This window comes from Dryobates pubescens, chromosome 10 (assembly GCF_014839835.1).
Source record: "Dryobates pubescens isolate bDryPub1 chromosome 10, bDryPub1.pri, whole genome shotgun sequence".
Taxonomy (NCBI): Eukaryota; Metazoa; Chordata; class Aves; order Piciformes; family Picidae; genus Dryobates; species Dryobates pubescens.
This window is the reverse complement of record NC_071621.1, coordinates 4,857,392-4,877,315: the sequence shown is the minus strand read 5'-3', so window position 1 is coordinate 4,877,315 and position 19,924 is coordinate 4,857,392. Positions and strand designations below refer to the sequence as shown.

General features: G+C 41.8%; 1 protein-coding gene across 1 annotated transcript; it reads left to right on the top strand.

Moving 5' to 3' along the window:
- The first annotated feature begins 2,270 nt into the window (after window positions 1-2,270).
- XG (Xg glycoprotein (Xg blood group)) lies at window positions 2,271-19,741 on the top strand. Its single transcript, XM_054164836.1, has 10 exons — window positions 2,271-2,393; window positions 5,166-5,190; window positions 10,184-10,225; window positions 10,575-10,631; window positions 13,317-13,352; window positions 16,235-16,300; window positions 17,154-17,210; window positions 17,844-17,882; window positions 18,127-18,246; window positions 19,731-19,741. Exons 1-10 carry the CDS (start codon window positions 2,271-2,273, stop codon window positions 19,739-19,741), a joined length of 576 nt encoding a protein of 191 aa, XP_054020811.1.
- The last annotated feature ends 183 nt before the right edge of the window (window positions 19,742-19,924 follow it).

Sequence of the window (19,924 nt, the reverse complement as noted above, 5' to 3'; positions counted from 1 at the left end):
GTCAGCATCCTTCCTAAACTGAGGGGCCCAGAACTGGACACAGTACTCAGGGTGTGGCCTAACCAGTGCAGTGTACATGGGCAGAATGACCTCCCTGCTCCTGCTGGCCACACTGTTCCTGATGCAGGCCAGGATGCCATTGGCCTTCTTGGCTGCCTGGGCACACTGCAAGCTCATGTTCAGTCTACCATCGACCAGCACCCCCAGGTCCCTCTCTGCCTGGCTGCTCCCCAGCCACCCTGACCCCAGCCTGTAGCTCTGCATGGGGTTGCTGTGGCCAATGTCCAGAACCCGGCACTTGGATGTGTTCAATCTCATGCCCTTGGACTCTGCCCATCTGCCCAGCCTGTCGAGGTCCATCAGGCTGCAGCTTATAGGCATTTTCTCAAATTCTGTTATGAGCCAGTGTAGACTACCCAACTATTCCATTTTTTTTACTTCTATGTAAAAACAGAGATGATCCCAGAAGAAAGGCTAGAAATGATGCCAAGAAATTTTGCCAAGCCCAAAGCAATAATGAGAGTAATAACTCTGAGATAATACTTTTTGCATAGCTAAATATCTTCATGACCTCATCCAGGTTAAAAGCAAAAAACAAACAGCACAAAGCAAAACCCCCCAAATTACACAAAAACCCTCCAACCAAATAAAAATACCCCAAAGGAACAAAGGTGTTTTCTAACCATTAAAATTTCTTTCATTCTCATTTTCATCAGTATACTTCCAGCTGTTTCTGTTATGGAAGGTGGTCCGATAAAAGAGACCATTTTTATACGTGGAAAATTAATTGTTTTCAGTCTATTCTATGAGGAAGCTTGACTAATTTGTTTCCTTTGTCATTTATCTTCAGAGTTCCCTGAAGTGACTGCAGTTCCAATGGAGTCAAACCTCCAAGTCTAATCTGTTTTTGCTCTTAGACCCACCATTTTGTAGATGAAATCTGAGCTGTTCAGCTATTTAACCATCTGTTATGCTCTCAAATTAGATTCTTAAAACGCCTAGGTGCGGTCACAGAAATGGTAATAAGCATTTAAAATTCTGCTCCACAAAATGTTACTCCTTGCAGTCATTTGATGTTATTATCTGAGGAAGTCGGGATGGAAGTCCAAGCACTCTTCCAGTTTGTGGGAATATCATTTACCATGCTGCACAGATGTCTAAATACCATGTGTCCATCTGCCAAGGTTTATATTTCCATAGCCGAAGAGCTTTCAGTGTAGATGCCTGTCTTATTCCCAATCAGTCATTCTGTGTTGGTGTCTATTTTATTACTGGGTTTATCATTAAAAATAAATTTTAAAATCTGGGTAATTTCTGTGGGGGATTTTCAGGCTTTCTTTTTTTGTCTTCTTAGGGTTTCTGTTGTCTTCTATTTCTCCCTTGCTGTCTCACAACATCACCACTTTGACCTGTCCCATCTTTTTAATAATAGATCAGACCTACAACAGGATAGGGGCATGTCAGTAATATCCAGAAGGGCAGACAGAATCATAGAATGGTTTGGGTTGGAAGTGACCTCCAAAGGCCATCTAATCCAATGCTCATGCAGTGATCAGGGACATCCTCCATTAGATTAGGCTGCCCAGAGCCCTGTCAAGCCTCACCTTGAATATCTCCAAGGACAGGACCTCAACCACCTCCCTGTGCAACCTCTTCCAGTGTTCCACTACCCTCACGGTAAAGAACTTCCTCCTAATCTCTGACCTAAATCTATTCTTCACTAATTTAAAACCATTGCCCCTCATCCTACCACTACATGCTTTTGTGAGTGTTCCCTTTCCATCCTTCTTGTGGGCCCCCTTCAGGTAGTGGAACTTTGCTATTAGGTCTCCCAGAGTCTTCTCTTCTGCAGGCTGAAGTGCCCCAGCTACCTCAGCCTGTCCTCACAGGACAGGTATTCCATTTTCATTGGCCCTCCTCTGGATCCGCTCCATCACGTCCATGTCCTTGTTGTGTGGAGGGCACCAGAGCTTGACACAGTACTCCAGATGTTAGTAACTGTTTCAGTTAGCTGTTCTGCTTTGATTCTCAGGCTATTGGAAGGATCTGCATCATCTTGTCTGAACTGCAGAATTTCTTTTGATCAGAGTTCTCCTTTTATTTTTTTAAAATTTCCTTAACTTCAAAGCAATATTATACTTGGAATAATGTCCAGTCTCTTCCTTCACAAGACAATTTGGCCACATTCTCTTTACAAAATTGGGACTTTGGTAGCTGCTTTCCATATTAGTTCCTGCAACAAAGGAGCTGGTTTGGCCGACTGCTCTTCGATGAGAAATGATTTGAGCTGTGGTATCCTGAAGCAGCAGGGCACAGGTCTGATAGCCTGCTTCAGCATGCAGGATGCTGATGAAGAACGAAGATTCATCCAGAGGACAAAAATCGAAGGACAGGTAAACTTAGGTGTAGTGGTTTGAGCCTTAACTGGAATTTAAGAGCTCATATGGTAGAAAACCAAGTATTCCTCCCTGCTCCTCCTTCCTTTTTTCCCAATAGGGGAAAAAAAGGAAGAAAGAAAAGGGTAGAAGAAGAAAAAAAAAGGGGTAGTAAAAAAGGGAAAGAGGTAAATCTACCAAAGAATAATTCGGAGTTGGTTTGGAAGTAGGAGAAATAATTTTTTTAAAAAACAATATATATATATATAACAGTAACAGAAAGGGTTTACAAGGGTCAGGAATAAGGATGAATAGGAAAATAGGGAGTGGAATAGACCACCTTTGCCCCAGGGGACCCCTCCTCCTGGGAGGGGGAAACCAAGTCCCTCTCTGTTCACCTGGATCAGGTTTCTTTTGTCCCCTGGGGAAGCAGGGCTCTCGCAGCCCTTCCCCCAGGATGGGTGTAACACAGCACAGTCCACCCCTCTATTCCACTTCCACTTTCCTGTCACCGTCCCTTTATGCAGTTGTGAAATGTGGTATTAGAGTTCTTGATGCAAGTCCTTCTTTATCCTGGCTGTCTTTCTCTCAAGGCAGACTCTCTCTGGTTCTGATTGTTGCAGGTGGTGCTTGGACAGGGCAGGGATGTGGAAAAAAATCAGGAACCAGGAAACAGTCTTTTTCTTTGAAGGGGAAATCAGGAACAGTTTGTTACTGTAGGGAAAGAGGAACAGTCTTTTGCTGTGGGGAATCAGGAACAGGTGCAGGTGAGATGATGAAGAAGTTCTCTGGATCAGTGCTTGTGTGTGGTGGTGTCTTGGTCTGGAGAGGGAAAGAGACATTGTTCTTTTGAATATTCCCATGTTGTGAAATGAGAGGCACAAACGAGGCCAAAATATCAACAGCTAGACTATTCATTACATAAATAAAGTGGATGGATCAGAAGCAGAGAGAGAGAGAGAAAATAGAGAGGGAGAGAGAGAAGAGAGACAGAGAAGAGGAAAGGAATTATTTTATCACACCCCTCATCCCCCAAGACAGTTTGAGTCTGTGGAGGAAAGGTGCTGCAGGAAATGTTGGGTCTGTAGAGAAAGGGTGCTGAGGCTTTGGCTGTAGAAGAGATGGGGTCCTCTGGGCAGCCTCTTCAGCTCCATGAGTTGCAGCAGGTGGAACTCTAGGACACAGAGAGAGGGTTCTGCTTCTTCCAGGCTCCATGGTGATGTCTCTGTCATGTTTCCTCTCCTGGCTTTTCTTCAAAGCAGCATTGCCCTGAGCATTGTCCTTCTCCTGTGTTTTTCTTCATCTGTGTTTTTGGTTCTACTCAGCCAGTAGTTGCTCAGGTATTTTATACAGTTTTTAGTCCTTAGGTATGTGTCCAAGTATTGTCCCCCAGGAAATCGGGGGCCAAGTGGTGAATCCACTGTCTCACCATCCTCCCTTTCCGGGGTACCTGATGGGTGGAGAGTGTCTTCCTCGGTCCATTGTTGTCAGGCCAGCTGTGGTCCAGTGAGCAATGTTATCTTTGCACCTTCCCAAGAGTCCTTCCAGTGGCTCTGCCCAATACACATCAGCTATTGTCTGGGCAAGCAGCAAAGGTGATTTTATCTTTGTTGAGTCACACCAGAAGAGACAAGCTTTAGTCTCTCACAGGAGGGTTCATGTTGAATCGTGGAAGCTAGGCTGCTATTAAACTAGGAGCGAAAAAACTTAGAATATCTTATAACTATTATACAGTGGCTATATTACCTTAAGCTGCATTACCCCTCTGAGCTTAGCCCCTCTCAGCCAGGGTTATATTTCACTGCGGGATACACTGAATGTCCCCAGTTTCTAGCATGACCCAACACATGTGACCAGGCCCCTCAGCAGAGACCACCCCTCGGGTTGGTTTGCCCCCACCTGCAGCAGGGAAAACCCACACCAACTTCCCCAGCAGGTTTTTCTCACAAATCACAGGAACTCCATCTCCATCCACTGTTTGCAGCAGGTCGGACTGGGCAGGACCAGCTCGGTTTACAGATCCTCTGCTATTCACTAACCAAGTGGCTTAAGCTAGATGTTTTTTCCCAGTTCAACCCCTCCATGGCTTTTAGGGTGGCCTTTAGCAAGCCATTTGTGGTGGGTTGAAAGGAAAGGCCCAGCATCCCCTCCCCCACTAAGAAGTAGCCACAGCCGGTAAAAGCAAAAGGGAATGCTGTATTTACAATGCAATGATCGCAGGGAATTTATGTACACAAATATACAGAAATGACAATATATACAGAAATATACAGCAAAGAAACAAAACAGGAACAGGACCCCCTAACAGAGGGGGGGTCCCCCTGTACCCCCTTCACCCCCCTACCTCCCTTCTTCCCCAAAGGGGGTTAGAAAAGAGAAAAGGGGAGTTAACAAGAGCAGAGAAGAGGCCTAAGCGCAGCAGGAGGATTAAGCTTATCTGTTATTTGGCCAGAAGCCCAGAAGCGGCCAACTAGAAGGGTGAGCGAAGGGAAGTGAAACTGAACAAAAGTTCCAGCTGCACTGAATCTTAAGACCTTACTCCCACCTATTAACCAATGAAATTCATTTATAATACAATATATTTACAAACATTTAGCCAGAGTGTCCCTTCCTTAAAGGCACAGTCTCAAACACCATTGTAGCATTCAACCTACCCCACAGCTGGTGCACAGTATAGGATATGGTAAATCCACTCAATCCCATGTCCTTCTGCCCAGTCCCTTATGAGATGGTTCTTGAAGTGGGTTCCATTGTCTGATTCAATCGTCCTGGGGTGCCGTGTCTCCACAGGACATGTCTCTCCAGGCCCAGGATGGTATTGCAGGCAGTGGCATGAGGTGCTGGGTAGGTTTCCAGCCACCCTGTACTTGCCTTTGCCATGGTCAGTAGGTGCTGTTTGCCACTGTGAGAGCGAGGAAGGGTGATGTAGTTGATCTGCCAGGCCTCTCTGTACTTATACTTTGACCATCTCCCCCCATAACACAGAGGCTTCATGGGCTTAGCCTGCTTGATGGCAGCACAGATGTCACACTCATGAATAACTTCTGAGAAGGCCTCCATAAATATGTCTACTGATCTGTCCCAAGCCCACCGGTATGTGGCATGTCTCCCTTGGTGACCAGAAGTGCCATGGGCCCAGTGAGCTAAGAACAGCTCACCCTTGTGTTCCTAGTCCAAGTCTGTTTGGGAGATTTTAGCAGCCAGATCTGCTTGGTGGTTGTGCTTGTGTTTCTCAGTGGCTCTGCTCTTGGGGATGTGTGCATTGATGTGCCGTACCTTTATTGGCAGCCTGTCCAGGCAGATAGCGATGTCTTGCCACAGGTCAGTGGCCCAAACAGACTTCCCTTTTCTCTGCCATACGTTCTTCCTCCATTCCATCAGCTACTCCCACAAGGCATTTGCTGCCATCCAGGAGTCAGTATAGATGTACAGCACTGGCCAGTTCTCCCATTCTGCCACATCTAGGGCCAGCTGGACAGCTTTTACCTCTGCACACTAACAGGATTCGCCTTCTCCATCCCTTGCTTCTGTCACTTGCCTTGTTGGGCTCCAGACAGCTGCCTTCCATCTCCTCTTGCTTCCTATAAGACAGCAAGATCCATCTGTAAATAAAGCATAGCCCTTTTCATTATCAGGGAGATCATTATATGGGGAAGCCTCCTCAGCATGGGTCACTGTCTGCTCTCATTTTATCTGCTCAGGTCCCCATATGAAATAATTTTTCTTCCGTGTTACATGGAAGAGAGGTTTCACAATTTGACTGTACCCAGGAATGTGCATTTTCCAGAAGCCCACAAGCCCCATAAAAGATTGTGTCTCTTTCTCACTAGTGGGTTTTGCCATAGTGGCTACCTTATTCACCACCTCCTGAGGGATGTGGTGATGGCCATCTTGCCATTGAACTCCCAGAAATTCCTGATCTGAGTCATCCTCATGCACCAGTGGGTTCTGTGATGTGCTGGGTCCTGCTGACATGCCTTCCTCACCATCCATGTTTGGAGATGATTTCTGCATCTTTTTCCAGTGTGTGGTGACAGGTGCTAGAGGAACTATGTGGGCAGGAGCATCAGGGGTTAAGTGAGGAACTGCTGGGGGGGGGGGCAAACCCTTGTGTCTGGGGCTGAGGCTGAGAGCGGGAGGCCCTTTTCACTGGGCAGCACTCACTACAACCAGACCCCTCCTTCTTTGTGTCCCTGTTTACACAATGCTTACAGTGTTCACAGCACCCCACCTCTCAGCCATCAGAGTTTACAAAAGCCTGCCTGGTGCCAATTGTCTTTCTGCAGAGTTCTTAATGGGTTAGCACCTCTCCCTCCCCATATGGCCGAAGTGAATGCCACTATAAGGATTACATTTAGACATATAGAACATATCGTTACATAATGCAGTTTTCCTTCAAAAGCATTTTTATCTGCATGGTTAGTTTCATAGCCTGCTTCAGAAAAATTCTCTATGTCATAGAATTATCACTGCCAGTGAAATTCACAGAATTTAAGATGTACTGTGTCCTCCTGCCCAAGGAGGATTTCTGTGCTGTTTTGTTTTTTTATAGATACCTGTATAATATTGTAAATACTGTATATTTTGTATATATTTATTGCATTCCATTATTGCTTGTAAAATACAGCTCCTTCATTCGCTTCCCAGACTGAGTTCAGCCAAGCTTTTGTTGATGCAGTGGGTTAAACCATCACAGGTACATGCCCAACTGCACTGGTAAAGTTTTTATCCAGTCAAGTGGCATCTCTATCATTAACCAAACCACATGATAAGTTACTAGTTTATAGATATCGGTCCAAAAGATGCAGTCAAAAACCCATGCAAAAGCTTGGAACATTAGAGTCTTCAAAATTAACATCTCTACTTCAAATCCTTGCTTTCCAAACAAAGTATTACTGTTCAAATAGAATATTATTTTTCAAACCCCAGGTTGGAGCAACAAAATATTGGAGTGGTTTGAGCATTAACTGGAATTTAAGAGCTCATATGGTAGAAAACCAAGTATTCCTCCCTGCTCCTCCTTCCTTTTTTCCCGATAAGGAAAAAAAGGTGGGAAAAAAAAGGGAGAAGACAAAAAAAGGGGGTAGGAAAAAAGGGAAGGAGGTTAATCTACCAAAAAGTAATTTGGAGTCAGTCTGGAAGTAGGAGAAGTAAATTTTTTAAAAACAAAATATATATAACAGTAACAAGAAGGCTTCACAAGGGTCAGGAATAAGGATGAATAGGAAAATGTACAAAACCAAATTTGGATGGCCTTATATCTCCTTTGATGTATGTGGATTTCAGTCCTTTAGGGAAGCATGGATGTGGCAGGGAGAAGACCAGGCCTGACCACGTGGCAGAAACAGGAGGCTAGCAGCAGCTGTGGATCCTTTCAAACAGGCAAGGCAGGAGCAAAGAGAGCAAATGGCTGAAGCGTTTTCCTTTTTCTAGGCTTGATGGACAGGAAGGGGGAGTGGAATAGACCACCTTTGACCCGGGGGACCCCTCCTCCTGGGAGGGGGAAACCAAGTCCCTCTCTGTTCACCTGGATCAGGTTTCTTTTGTCCCCTGGGGAAGCAGGGCTCTCTCAGCCCTTCCCCCAGGATGGGTGTAACTCAGCATATCAGGTTGCTTATACTGCTGATACTGAAGAAATGCTTCAGAAAAATATAATTTGGACATACAAGTTGAGGTGATGCCAGGATATAACCCTGTGGCTAGGGGTCTGCATCACTATTAGCTGGTTTTAAACTGGAGAAGGGTAGCATTAGGTTGGACATAAGGAAACTGCTCTTTACAATGAGAGTAGTAAAATAAAGGAACTGGTTGCTCAGGGATGTGGTTGAAGTCCTGTCCCTCGAGACATCCAAGATCAGACTCGATGTGACCCTGGGCAGCTTGATCTAATTGGGGGTGTCCCTGCTGACTTCATGGGCGTTGGACAAGATGATGTTTGAGGGTCCCTTCCAACCCAATGCAATCTGTGAATCTGTGGTTCATGGCTGGGCAGTGACATGGGAAGGACTGAGGACCAGTAATGGCTCGTGGTGCCCTCAGGGCTCTGGCAGGGACTATCTTCTAAGGAAGCTACTTGGCAATGTTATGTATTTATGGATTTAATCAATTCCTATTTAAAAAAAGGTTATTACACTTGACAAGATTGGGTGAACAGCCAGGGCAGGGGCAGGAGAAGTGGTTGGATAAGATGACAGTCCAAGACCAGTTTAAATAATAAGTGATCAAAGGCTACTCTAATAACATTACTGGAAAAGACTTATGCTGTTATCCTCTTTCACTTTCCAAACACAGGTTTGTCATAATGTTTTATAGGGACAGTTTAGCTATAGAAGCCATTCACTGTTTTGCATTACAACCTAGTTTTATCTTTTCCATCAGACACCAGCTATAATTAACTTCATAGATATATGTGAAAATCCTCATGAGAATCAAAACATTTGTGCTTTATGCTTCTGCAAGGACTGTTATTTAAGGATCACACAGTGTTCTACTACTCATAACTAATCTTTCTAGGAGCTTTTTGACACAGGCAGAAGCTATTAAACATGTCCAGTAATTAATGCAAAGAATACCATGAAGATGGACAGCATCTGTCAAGAAGAGAGAGCTGAGCTGAACTCAAAGTGCTATGATGCTGGAGAACCTCTGACAGCCTTTCTCTCTTCCTCAGTTTCTCTGCCCAAAGAGTGACACCTTTTGTGGAGTGAAGTGTTGAAGACTTACCAAGAAAAACACTTATTCAAAGATTTAGGCATTAAGCCTTTTAGACAGCATAATTAACAGACACAGATGAGGAGGCTTACTCAATGGAGCCTAGTAATACATTTCTGCTCTGGGAATCCATGGCATGACTTTGTGAGGGTTTGTGCAAACAGAAAAATACTTAAGTTTCAGTCTGGATGAAAACTAATGCATACATAGTCTGCAAAGAGGTGTTTCATAAAGGCTGTGTATTAAAAGGAAGTGGGAGATTGTAGGGGGTGAAAGTAAAACTGACCTGAATAACTGTGTTCAGTCTAAAGTCTTGTGTTTCAAGTTATACATTTTAAACATTCTCCATTTTTATTTACCTGTTAACTTCAAAGGTTTGGATGCTAATTGCTCTGCTGTCACATTTTTGGACTCAGTGATCTTGAAGGTCTTTTCCAGCCAAAACAATTCTATGATTTAATGACATCATTGTCACCTAACACAGAATGGGGAAGATTCTTTTATCCCCTTTCAGATTTTTTTAAGGTACAGCAGAAACTAAATCAGGTAAAAATATCTTTGTATCTTTCATTGCTGGCACATCACAGGAAGCATTAAAAAAACAGCTGGTTCATGTTACAAGAGATCACAAGGTAGGCTTACCAGTAAAGCATCTCTCTGAAGCTGAGCTAGTAAAACAAAAATGAAGATATTAGAAATTCTCACGTAATGATTCTGGTTTGCAAATACTGTGCTGAATGATATTTTCAGCCATCTCCTGGCAATAGCCCTTGTGCCCTCTAGCAGACAACCTGTGCTCTTCAAAGGTGTGTTTGCACAGCAGCTGAATATGGATAATAGGAGAGAGTGGACTTGCTTTGCACTACCTGAACAAACAGCATCTTCAAATTAAGTGAGCCCATCTCACATGGTCATTCAGGACTGCATGGCACAGGAACAACATCTGACAGATTGCTCTGTGCCTGCTCCTTTTTGGATGGATCTTTTTCTTTTGCTCCTCACTGGTGTTCTGGCTTTGAACAGAGCCCTCAGATTTGGAGGCCATTGAAACCTGCCCACTGACTTAAGTTTCTTTCTTTCTGTCATCTTCCTTATAGGTCAACGTGATTTTGATTTAGCTGATGCACTTGATCATCCAGGTAAGTAAATCTCCTATCCTTATTTTACTGCGGCATTTACACCAATAATAAATCTTGAGTCCTCTTCCGTGAGGATTGGAATATAAAGCGCTAGTACTTCAGTTAAAGGCATACAGAATTGCAAAATGCTAGATTTCAATGTTTCTGTCACAACATTAAAATTTTCTTTAAAATAATTTTTGAAAGCTTTGAAAAGATATCCTCTCATGTTTAGCTTGTGTCATTTTTTTCTGTCATGATATGTAAAGATTTACTGAATGCAGCTCTCTAGATTTGCAGATACCTTCTTTTGATAAGCTGAAAAAGTTTAAGCTGTTATTGTTTATTGGGATGTCATTGTGTCCCATAGATGACATAATTACAAGGAAGCCTACTGTGATCAGAAGACCGACAAGGCCTGGTTTGAGTGAGTATTGAAGCCAACAGGTCAAAACTGATTTTAGATATATAGAAATTGTGTCCCATGAGATTCTTGATCAGATTTGCAAATGCTTTGTATCTGGGATGTTTTTGTGGATAGTACCTGTCTTCTGCATGTGAAGTAAGTGGGGTTTTTTTGACAATTATCAATTACATGTTTTAATACTTCCAGTAATGCTTTAGAGAGAGGGTGACTGGTCTCTGACAACATTTTATTTCCTCAAGACCTTCTTCACACTTTTACACTCTGCCTGGGGAATATAGCAAAGAGTAACTATTTCTTAAAATGGGTAACTCTTCCTCCACTTCCCCCCCACCAATATTTTCACATTAATATTCTTGATGCTTGTTAACAGACATGGAAAAAATCAGCATGTCTGGGGATGGTTCATAACACTCTAAATGTGGATTTATTCTGATCCCAATAAAGACTTTTCAAGTAGGTTACTTGAATCATGCCCCAAAATATTTTGTCAGTCACGTTTAAAAGTAACCTAGAGATGCCAATATCTACAATGAAGCTGCTTCAGTCAGGTGAAAGGGATTTGATTTTTAGGGAATCCTAAATCTGAGAGAGATACAACAGTCAAATGATTATCTACACTACCTGAATCAACTTTGCTAATTCTTGAGAATGAGGAAATCCATGGGTTTTTTGACCATTTTGGAATCTCCTTTGCCGTGGAAGAGGATTGCAGGGAGTTTAAAAACAATTATAACTTTTTTTTTTCCTCCTATAATGTTATAAAATAATTACTAGATTTGAAAACATCCTGAAAGATGATAAAATATGTCCTAGCATTTGCCTGATCCTTTATACCATTTAGGAGACACCAGTTTTTATGAAGAGTTCCTTTGCCTCTCAGTCCTGCATACTTCAGTATCTCTGAACCCCAGTCCACTGGGTTGCTGCCCACTGGTTGTTTGGGGTACACAGATTATGTCTACAGTCTATTTTCTGGTGAGCAAACAGGAAAAGTAATGGAATAGGTGAAATGATGCAACCTTTGATTCTAGAAGGACCTTTTCCTTTTTTTCTTCTGACAAGTCATCACAGGCCTGATGATTTTGACAGAAAAAACACATTCCTCAATTTTACTGCTGAGGATGGTGACCTTTATTTTCTGTTCTTTTAACATTTTGCTCTGCTGTTATTTTTGGTCCCTAGAGACACAGGTATTTCCATTTGTATTTCATTCATAACAACTTTAGCATTTCTGCAACAAATTTCTGCATGGAACCCCTGCATTTTACCTAAATTCTTCATCTCTAATCCAGTTTGCATTTTACTGCTTCTTACAGTGTTAGCATTTGACAGGTAAATGAATTTTTTAAATACGAGTCTCTGCTGGCTAGACATAGACTAGATCAACACTCAGTAAGAACAAGCCAAGTCATGTAGTGTGAATTCCATTATTTTCCTGCTAGATTTCCTGGTGACATCAAAGCATTTCTGAGTTGTTACACAAATAAGACTAGATACTGTGCAAAAGCAGACTCTCACACCCTCCAGTTACAAAGAACACAAAAAGGCAGAGTTCTGCACAGTGATTCATTTGATCTTATCATAGAATCATGAATGGTCTGGGCTGGAAGGGACCTCTGAAGGTCATCTAGTCCAACCTCAGTAAGCCAGACCAGGCTGCCCAGAGCCTGGACTTCTGACACAACGGGGAAAAAAAAAAATAGTTGTGGGTCCATTTCATTTTCTTTGTCAACAAACATCAGTATCAAAATTCAGCAGATTTTGCTGCCCCTTTTCTCCTGTTTTCATTCTAGTGCTGCACATGTATAAGGAGAAAGAAAGGGACTCTTGGAGTTATGATGTTTATCTTCTGCCTATTGCTCAGTGACTGTCATTCCCTGCACACCCTAAAATGCCACTGACACACTCATATTCACACCTGCACATCAGAAATGGAGTTCCTCTTGTTTATGAGTCTTCAGCTCACAGAAAAAATTGATACTGGATGGAAACTTCCATCCCAGATACAGTGAGACACATGCACAGTGCCAGGGGAATACCAATAGCCTGTCAACTGACTACACAATATGCACATGCATACATTTAAGTATATTTTAAAACCTTTATAACTCAGCAAAAGAAAAACAGACTGTCACCTAACCTCAGAAAGCTATCTATGATCACTTGAAGCAAAAAATGTTATGTGGCCGTGACCCTCAAATAAATTAGCTGATTCAATTCTCTCTCCCTAAGTAAGGTTTTGTTCTTGAAATGGGTATTCCATTTTTGCAATTCAACAAATTACACTTGAGCATAACACGCATATACCAGTTTTAAACACTGACATAAATGTTAATCAATAGGTATATTAAAAACAAATATACATTTTAAGATTCTATCATAGATAATTTTATTTATGCTCATGAAAATGTAGATATTGATCTTGATTCTATTGTGAGATTTATTCTGAACTTACTTAAAGCAGGAATGCATCTTTGATATTTTGAGTAGAAAATATGGTATCACTTGACAATTATTGTTTGGGCAAATATTAAATCCTATAAGAGTTCTCAATTTGAGGGACTAATCTCAAGAAAAAATGTTTGTCAAATATTGTTGTACATTTTATATTAAAACAAACATCTCTTCTCCCTCCAAGGTTGTGTGCAACTTACTTCTGTACATTTTCCTCCTTTTCATTTTCAGACAATGATCTGCACCTAGGAGATGCTCTTGATGGGGGTGAGTTCTTTCCTCAAATACAGTCTTTTTCTAAAGTATGACTAATTTGTGAAAAGACATGTCAAGATTGTAGGAGGAACTGTAGCAGTAAGAGTCATTACAACTCACGCACATGTAGCCCTTCAGCCAGAGGCCATCACACAGAGAGGGAACAGCAGAATGGTCTGTGTCTGGTTGCCAGCTATAAAAACTTGTAGGCTGGCCTACCTGTAAGAACAAAAGTCAGCTACATCTTACATTACCTTCTGCCAGGCTACCACAATCATGGCTGTGGAAGGGATGTACTGCCCATTCAGATGGTGGCCTCTAGCAGAAGGCTGAAGACAACAGGTGATGGCAGTAGTTCCTTCAGCTACCTAAAAAGAATCTATCTAAGATTAGGAATTAAGGTAATGGTGGATAGAGAGAAGTGTGAGTTTGTAGCTCTGTTAATCCCAAATCAGAAATGCAGGAAAGAATGTTTCAGAGATAAGCACTGATGGATATGACTCCTATAACTTTCAGATATTTCCATAACATCCAGAACTTATCTAGAAAGTATTCACCATGCTGTGCTGAGATGTGTAAACAGACTAAATCCTTGACTTTGGAAATTTTCACACCACATTCTGTCTAGTATGTTTAGAGGTATATCAAGGATGTGAAGTATTCTAGAAAGGTTCTTTTCCAATGAAATTATGTAAAATGTAAATAATACAAAATTCCACTGGAATTAGGGTTCCACAAAATAAAAAATACTTCTCAGCCCATTGCACAGAATCTCTGAATTACAACTCCAGTGTGGTGGTGACAGAAAAATTCAGTTCTCCCTCCCCCACAAAGAAAGAAACCACAGCTAACTCAGTCAGAGAAGCAAGATGAATTAAAGCTATATTTACAAGCAGGATGAAATGCAGTGAATATATACACAATATACAATATTTACAATATATACAGAAATACACAGCAAAGAAAGTAATACAAAACAAAACTCCTTCCTCCGGCCAGAGGAGGGTTCCCCCCCCATACTCCCTCTCTCCCCCTACCTCCCCTTTTTCCCAGGAGGGTTAGAGAGAGAGAAAAGGTAATTATTAAGGAGGAAATTCTGTTAGGCTCAAAGCACATGCAAGAATTACTTTTTTTCTTATCTGTTATCAAGGTTAGCTCCCACAGCTGTTGCTCAGAAGCAGACAGGCTGAAAAGACAGAACAGAACAGAACTGACTCTGAGACTCAAACTGAACTAAAATTTAAAGTTGCATTCTACCAATCTACCAATGAAATTCGTTTAGACTTTATCTTTGTTTTCATTACATTCACCAAAACATTCAGCCAGAGTGTTCCAGCAACTGTCCCTTTCTTAAAGGCACAGCCTAAAATGGTCACATCCAGTAATGGTAGTCTGGTTTACTCATGTTTCAGTCTTAGGGAATCATAACTTTTCTATTATTCTTTCAAATTTCTAGGGCTTTCAACATTTCCAGTTTCCCCTGTGGCATTTCATGCCTCTGTTTGAATGACATGTTAGCCCACACTTTATAAAGATGAAGCTATTTTTTTCATTCCCATGTTTATACTGTAACTTCTTCCTGCCCATACTAATTTGTTCCATTCTTGCAAGTTTTGAATGTGTTCTCTTATGAGATGATGAGTTTAGCATGTTGATGAAATTATTAATTAATAGCTTAAGCATCTTCAGTAATTCACACTTTTTCATTCAGAGCATGGCAAACTATGTTTCCCTCAGATTTTATTTCTTTGCCTCATTTTCATTTCAAGTTTCTAACTGACATTCATACATAGCATAGTGGGATTAGTGATATGTACCTCACTGACAACAGTACTGAAGACTTTTTTTTTCCTAGCTATGCCATAGAATATGTCTTATTATGCTTAGAGAAGAATGAATAATTGCAGCATCCCTAATAGAAATTAAAAGAAATTAAAAAATCAGTTGCACCATGGTGAGTCTTAGTTCATTACACACAGCTCTGGAACAGAGTAAGTCTCTTCTTCTACTGAATAGAATTAATTGGGCTTTGATTCAGCAAAGCTTTAAGACTTTACCTAAAATCCATTGACTGTAGTAGGCTAAACTCACCTGATGTTAAGCATACATCTTAATAATTTGCTGAATCAGAACCTAAATGCTACTCACAAACAGGCACTCTATATTTAGCAGCTAGGCAAGAAGAAAACATGGCAAAAGGGTAACTGGATTGTATTGAAGGTGTATGAAATATTTAAGGAGAGGGAGAGCAATTGGTATATTTTTCTGTGACCTAACTTAACTTTATCCAGAGCTAAATTCACTCTCCAGCTATAAGAACAGTTAAATATATGACTGAACTGGTTGGAAAAAGGGTAGAAAGAGGGGACCTCTTGCAACAGCACTGGGCATTAATTTTAGCAGGTTTTGACCTAAGTCAGCTCTTGCTACTCCAGCATTGTATGTGCAGTTTGGAAACTGCTATTAGCCATCAATTCTCCCACTTTTTCCAAAGCATCTCTTTCTAATACTCTGGAAAAAGTTAAGGACAAATACCAGCACAAAGTCCTAAACAACAAAGCTGAAGTCTGAGTTCATTTTGCATTGTTCATGAGTAGAAAATCTGTCATGCATTAGGATAATTCAGTATCTGTTAGATGAAAGTAATCTGCAGATCTTATTAACACCTGCTGAGGGCACAGAGATAACTTGTTGCCTTCTGCCTAGCCCAGAACATCAGCATCTCTGTTGGCTCTGCATAACTGCACCACCAGCACCTACCTGAGATTTCCTAACTAGTGAAAAGGTTCTTTTCTTAATTCACTAGATGACAAATTAGAAATAGGTATTTAAATAAGTATTTAAAGCTCCCAGTTTTGCCTATCCAACCATCTAACTATATTAATTATCAACAGGTGACATTCCAAGGAAACCTTTATACCCCCCTCTTCCACCACGACCGGGAAGCTATAGTAATTCTGGTAATTCTGGTAAGAATATTTTCTCCTAAGAAAATCCAACACTATAAGCTGTTCAGAGCAGGTGTTTTAAATTATTTACTCTCTTATTTGCTCTCTATTTCTCTATCTCCCTTTAGTAATCACTGTTCCTGACCCAGTGTTGGGAAAGACCTTAGTAATATAAAGCCTTTCTGTCTGCAAAAAATGTGGGATGTTGACTGTGAAGTGGCGTGAGATTAACACTCATCTTGTTTGCCTTCTTATTTTGACTATGTACACACTGAACCTTGCTGAGGTTCATATCTGACACTGAGACAAATGTTATGCCTATGTTCAAAACCATAAGTAAGATGGGCATCTGAGGTGGCCCTGCTACATACAACAGGTGGGACTGGGGAGATCAGTGCAAGCCTGTGCTGCTATTGAGACAAACACTTAAATAAAGTGTAAGTGGCACATCTATTCCTGCTACCACCATGGGCACCATATTTACTTCAGGTATGATTGTAGTGGACAGGTTTTTCTGGAATCGTTCCGGTAAAGCATCCACTGAATTCCTGCCCCAGAAACAGCTGGGATTTGAGATGTCCATATTATATAAGGATTTGTGCTACCACCAAACACACACATCTCAGAAGAGCCAATATACATACAAAATGGGTAGACAAACAGTTTTAGTACTCCAGTTCCCAGGTGAATTTGAATAGGTGACCATTCCAGTGAAAGACATGTGACCCATCCCCCATGTCAATGCTGGTATCTCAAAGGTCCCTCATTCTCCATAGAACATTACAAAAAGACTAGATAACAGAGCTGAAGGAATTGACATTGTTCAGAAAATTTTGCAACAGAAATCCTAATCTTTACCTTACAGGAGGTTTTGATGACTCAGATCTCCTTGATGGGAAGAGTTTACCACCGTACGTAGCAGGTAGTATTTGCCAATTCTCCTTGTGTCTTCTTTCTAATACTTGTAACTTAGGGCTGGCTGGTTTTACTTTATCAATAATCTATTTGACATGGGAGGTATAGAGTCTGCTCTTTTCATTTAGATTTGTTCTCCTTCTCCAGAAACAATAGCTTTTAGCCTGAAGTTCAAACTTGAAACACATTCTTAAACATCTTGTAGCATTCGGAACTCTGCAGGATTTGTCTCTGAATTCATCTAGGATTGTCCCAAAGCAAGGGGCTTCTGCTGAGAACTGAAAGTAGATGGACTGGGCCTATGCCCTTGACTTAAGTTACTGTCAAATCATCACCTTGTCTGTCAGAACACACTGGCCTCCCACTCCCTGAGAAATCAGCTTGATGTAGACTGCTAAGTATTATCCTTATTTTAGAAGATAACATTCCTCTCTAAAAAAACAGGTGTCAGGAGTATGGACAGTTATTTCACCATCCAGCTCAGCTGTCAGTCAGGACTAGAAGGGGAGATCCTCACTCACAGTCCTGCTGAGAAGCTCCCTTTTGCCTTCTATACAAAATCATACTTTGCTGAGTAAAGACTTCGTTCTCAAAACAAGATGTAAAACATTTGTTGATGAATCTCCACCCTCTGTTTCAGGACAAGATGAGCATAATTTCAATCATGGAGGAAACACAGGTACAGTAAATAATTTATTCTATAGTTTGTTTTCCACCAATAATAAGAAAATGTTAGTCTTATAAATGAACTACATATACTAAATTAGGCTTAAGACATCATCTTCAAACCAGCTGTAATGTCTTAATGAATTTCTAATCTTTAACCAAACATCTCTCATAGTTTGGCAAAAGCAATGAAAGAATACGCCTCAGTCAAACTGATTCAGTGACTCTGACAAAAACCTTTCTCTCTTTTTCCACAGATTCAGGATTGGTAGCTGGACTTACATCTCCTATAATCTCTGCTTTTGTAATATTAGTTGTAGGATCGATAGCAGCCTACTCCGCTTACAAGAACAAGAAGCTTTGTTTCAAACCACGTGGTAAGATCAAACTGGTTTCCCACTTCCAGAAGTGATTTAAATGCTGAAGTAGATGGGAATGTTACAATTTCAGTGGGAGCAGAAATAGGTCAGGTACAAGGGCATGTGAAAATCTCATCCTAAACAACTTTACTGGTCTATAAGATAACCTGGTAAATAATATTGGTAAATAATATTCTTCATCAAGAAGTATAGGAACCTGTAATGTGCCCAGAAGGTGGATATATATCACTTTATGAAGGAAATGGCATGACATGAAGTCCCTGCCATCAGAGAGGTGACTGACCATAATGGCTATGTATGTGGAAAATAGCCTGTGTGGCCTAAACCAACCTCACTCGGGGTGCCCCAGGCCTGTGTGTACCCCCCACCCTGGTCTGCACCACATCCCAGCTTGCCTTTTGTGAGAACCTGACTCTATCGTCTCAAACAATGTAGGGTCTCAAACAGGGTCTCAACAGACAAGACAATGGCTTTCGATGGCTGTCAATGACCTCCTTTGGTTGGTGGCATTTGACACATAGATCTGTCTTTTTTTTTCCCCTACTTCACAATTCTGACAAAAGAAAACCTTTCTTTAGTGAATATTTTACGGAGACACTGCAGGCTTGCTCTCTCTTACCTGACACCACTCTTGTACCTTGAGCTTCATGTCAAAGATGTGCTTAAAACACATTGTGGATTGTATTGACAGACTGTAACTGGTCCTGGCAGATGGTTTAACAAAGGGAAATGATAAGTTCTTCATAGGTGGAATTCTGACTTTTTCTTGTTCGAAACCACTGCAAGCGTGCCATGGAAAGGCCTGTGATAGGCATTACACTGCAGGGCCTGCATGCAAATCAGCAGAGAGTTTTTTAATCTAGCACAACCTCCCCACTGTTTGGGGGCAGGCTCCAGAAATCAGGCCATGACACCTGTCCTGGCTGTGAGCCTGGATGGATGGCTGCATTTCTTGGCGTGGCCTTGGGACAGGCTGGCTGCTTTGTCTTCATCTGATGGTAGATGGCGTTTCATGGGGCCCATCTGCCATCACTGCCCTTCTGTATACACCTTCCACTGGGGAGGCAATGTCCTGGGCCCTCTGGCACTGTCCTCAGGTCCCAGCTCTTCAGGAACAGCCCAGCCATGACCCTTAGCTGCCGTAAGAGCCAATTTAAACTTGTAACTTTTACATTGACTGTTCCATAATGGGACTAATGACTAAGACATGAGTGAAATGCAAGAGGTGTGTGGAGACGCTTTACAGGCATTTCTGAGATATCTGGGATACTCCAGCACTTCAGAAAGCTTCAGCCTGGGGATGCCATGGCAGTCTCTAGGGTTGTTGCTCCTGCCCAGGTGCTGTGACAAGGCTTGGGCAGGGCTACACAGGGCAGATCCAGCCTGGGATGCCCTGAGAAAGGGGAAGGCTCATCTGGGCTGTGAAAGCTGCTTGTGCTCTGTCCTGACAGTCACTTATTTTTCTCTGTTTCTATGTACAGGGTGTAACTAAAGCATTAGGTCAGTGACCCCACAGCCCTCTGGAAATGGGGATACAAACAGGGAAGGCTGTTTATTCATCTCTGGAGACAGGAGGTTCCCACCTGCTGCCTCAAAGAACTGGGGCAAAAAGAGATCAGAAAACATAACAGAGGACATCCATGGTGGAAATACTGAATGTACAATCTTCATTTTT

What these genes read in the sequence shown, in the direction of transcription:
- XG (XM_054164836.1), top strand. Translation starts at nt 2,271, where the DNA reads ATGAGAAATGATTTGAGCTGTGGTATCCTGAAGCAGCAGGGCACAGGT. An exon ending in GGACAAAAATCGAAGGACAG is followed by an intron (nt 2,394 to 5,165) that starts GTAAACTTAGGT and finishes GTGTCTCCACAG; the next exon opens with GACATGTCTCTCCAGGCCCA. An exon ending in GGGAAGCTATAGTAATTCTG is followed by an intron (nt 16,301 to 17,153) that starts GTAATTCTGGTA and finishes TTTACCTTACAG; the next exon opens with GAGGTTTTGATGACTCAGAT.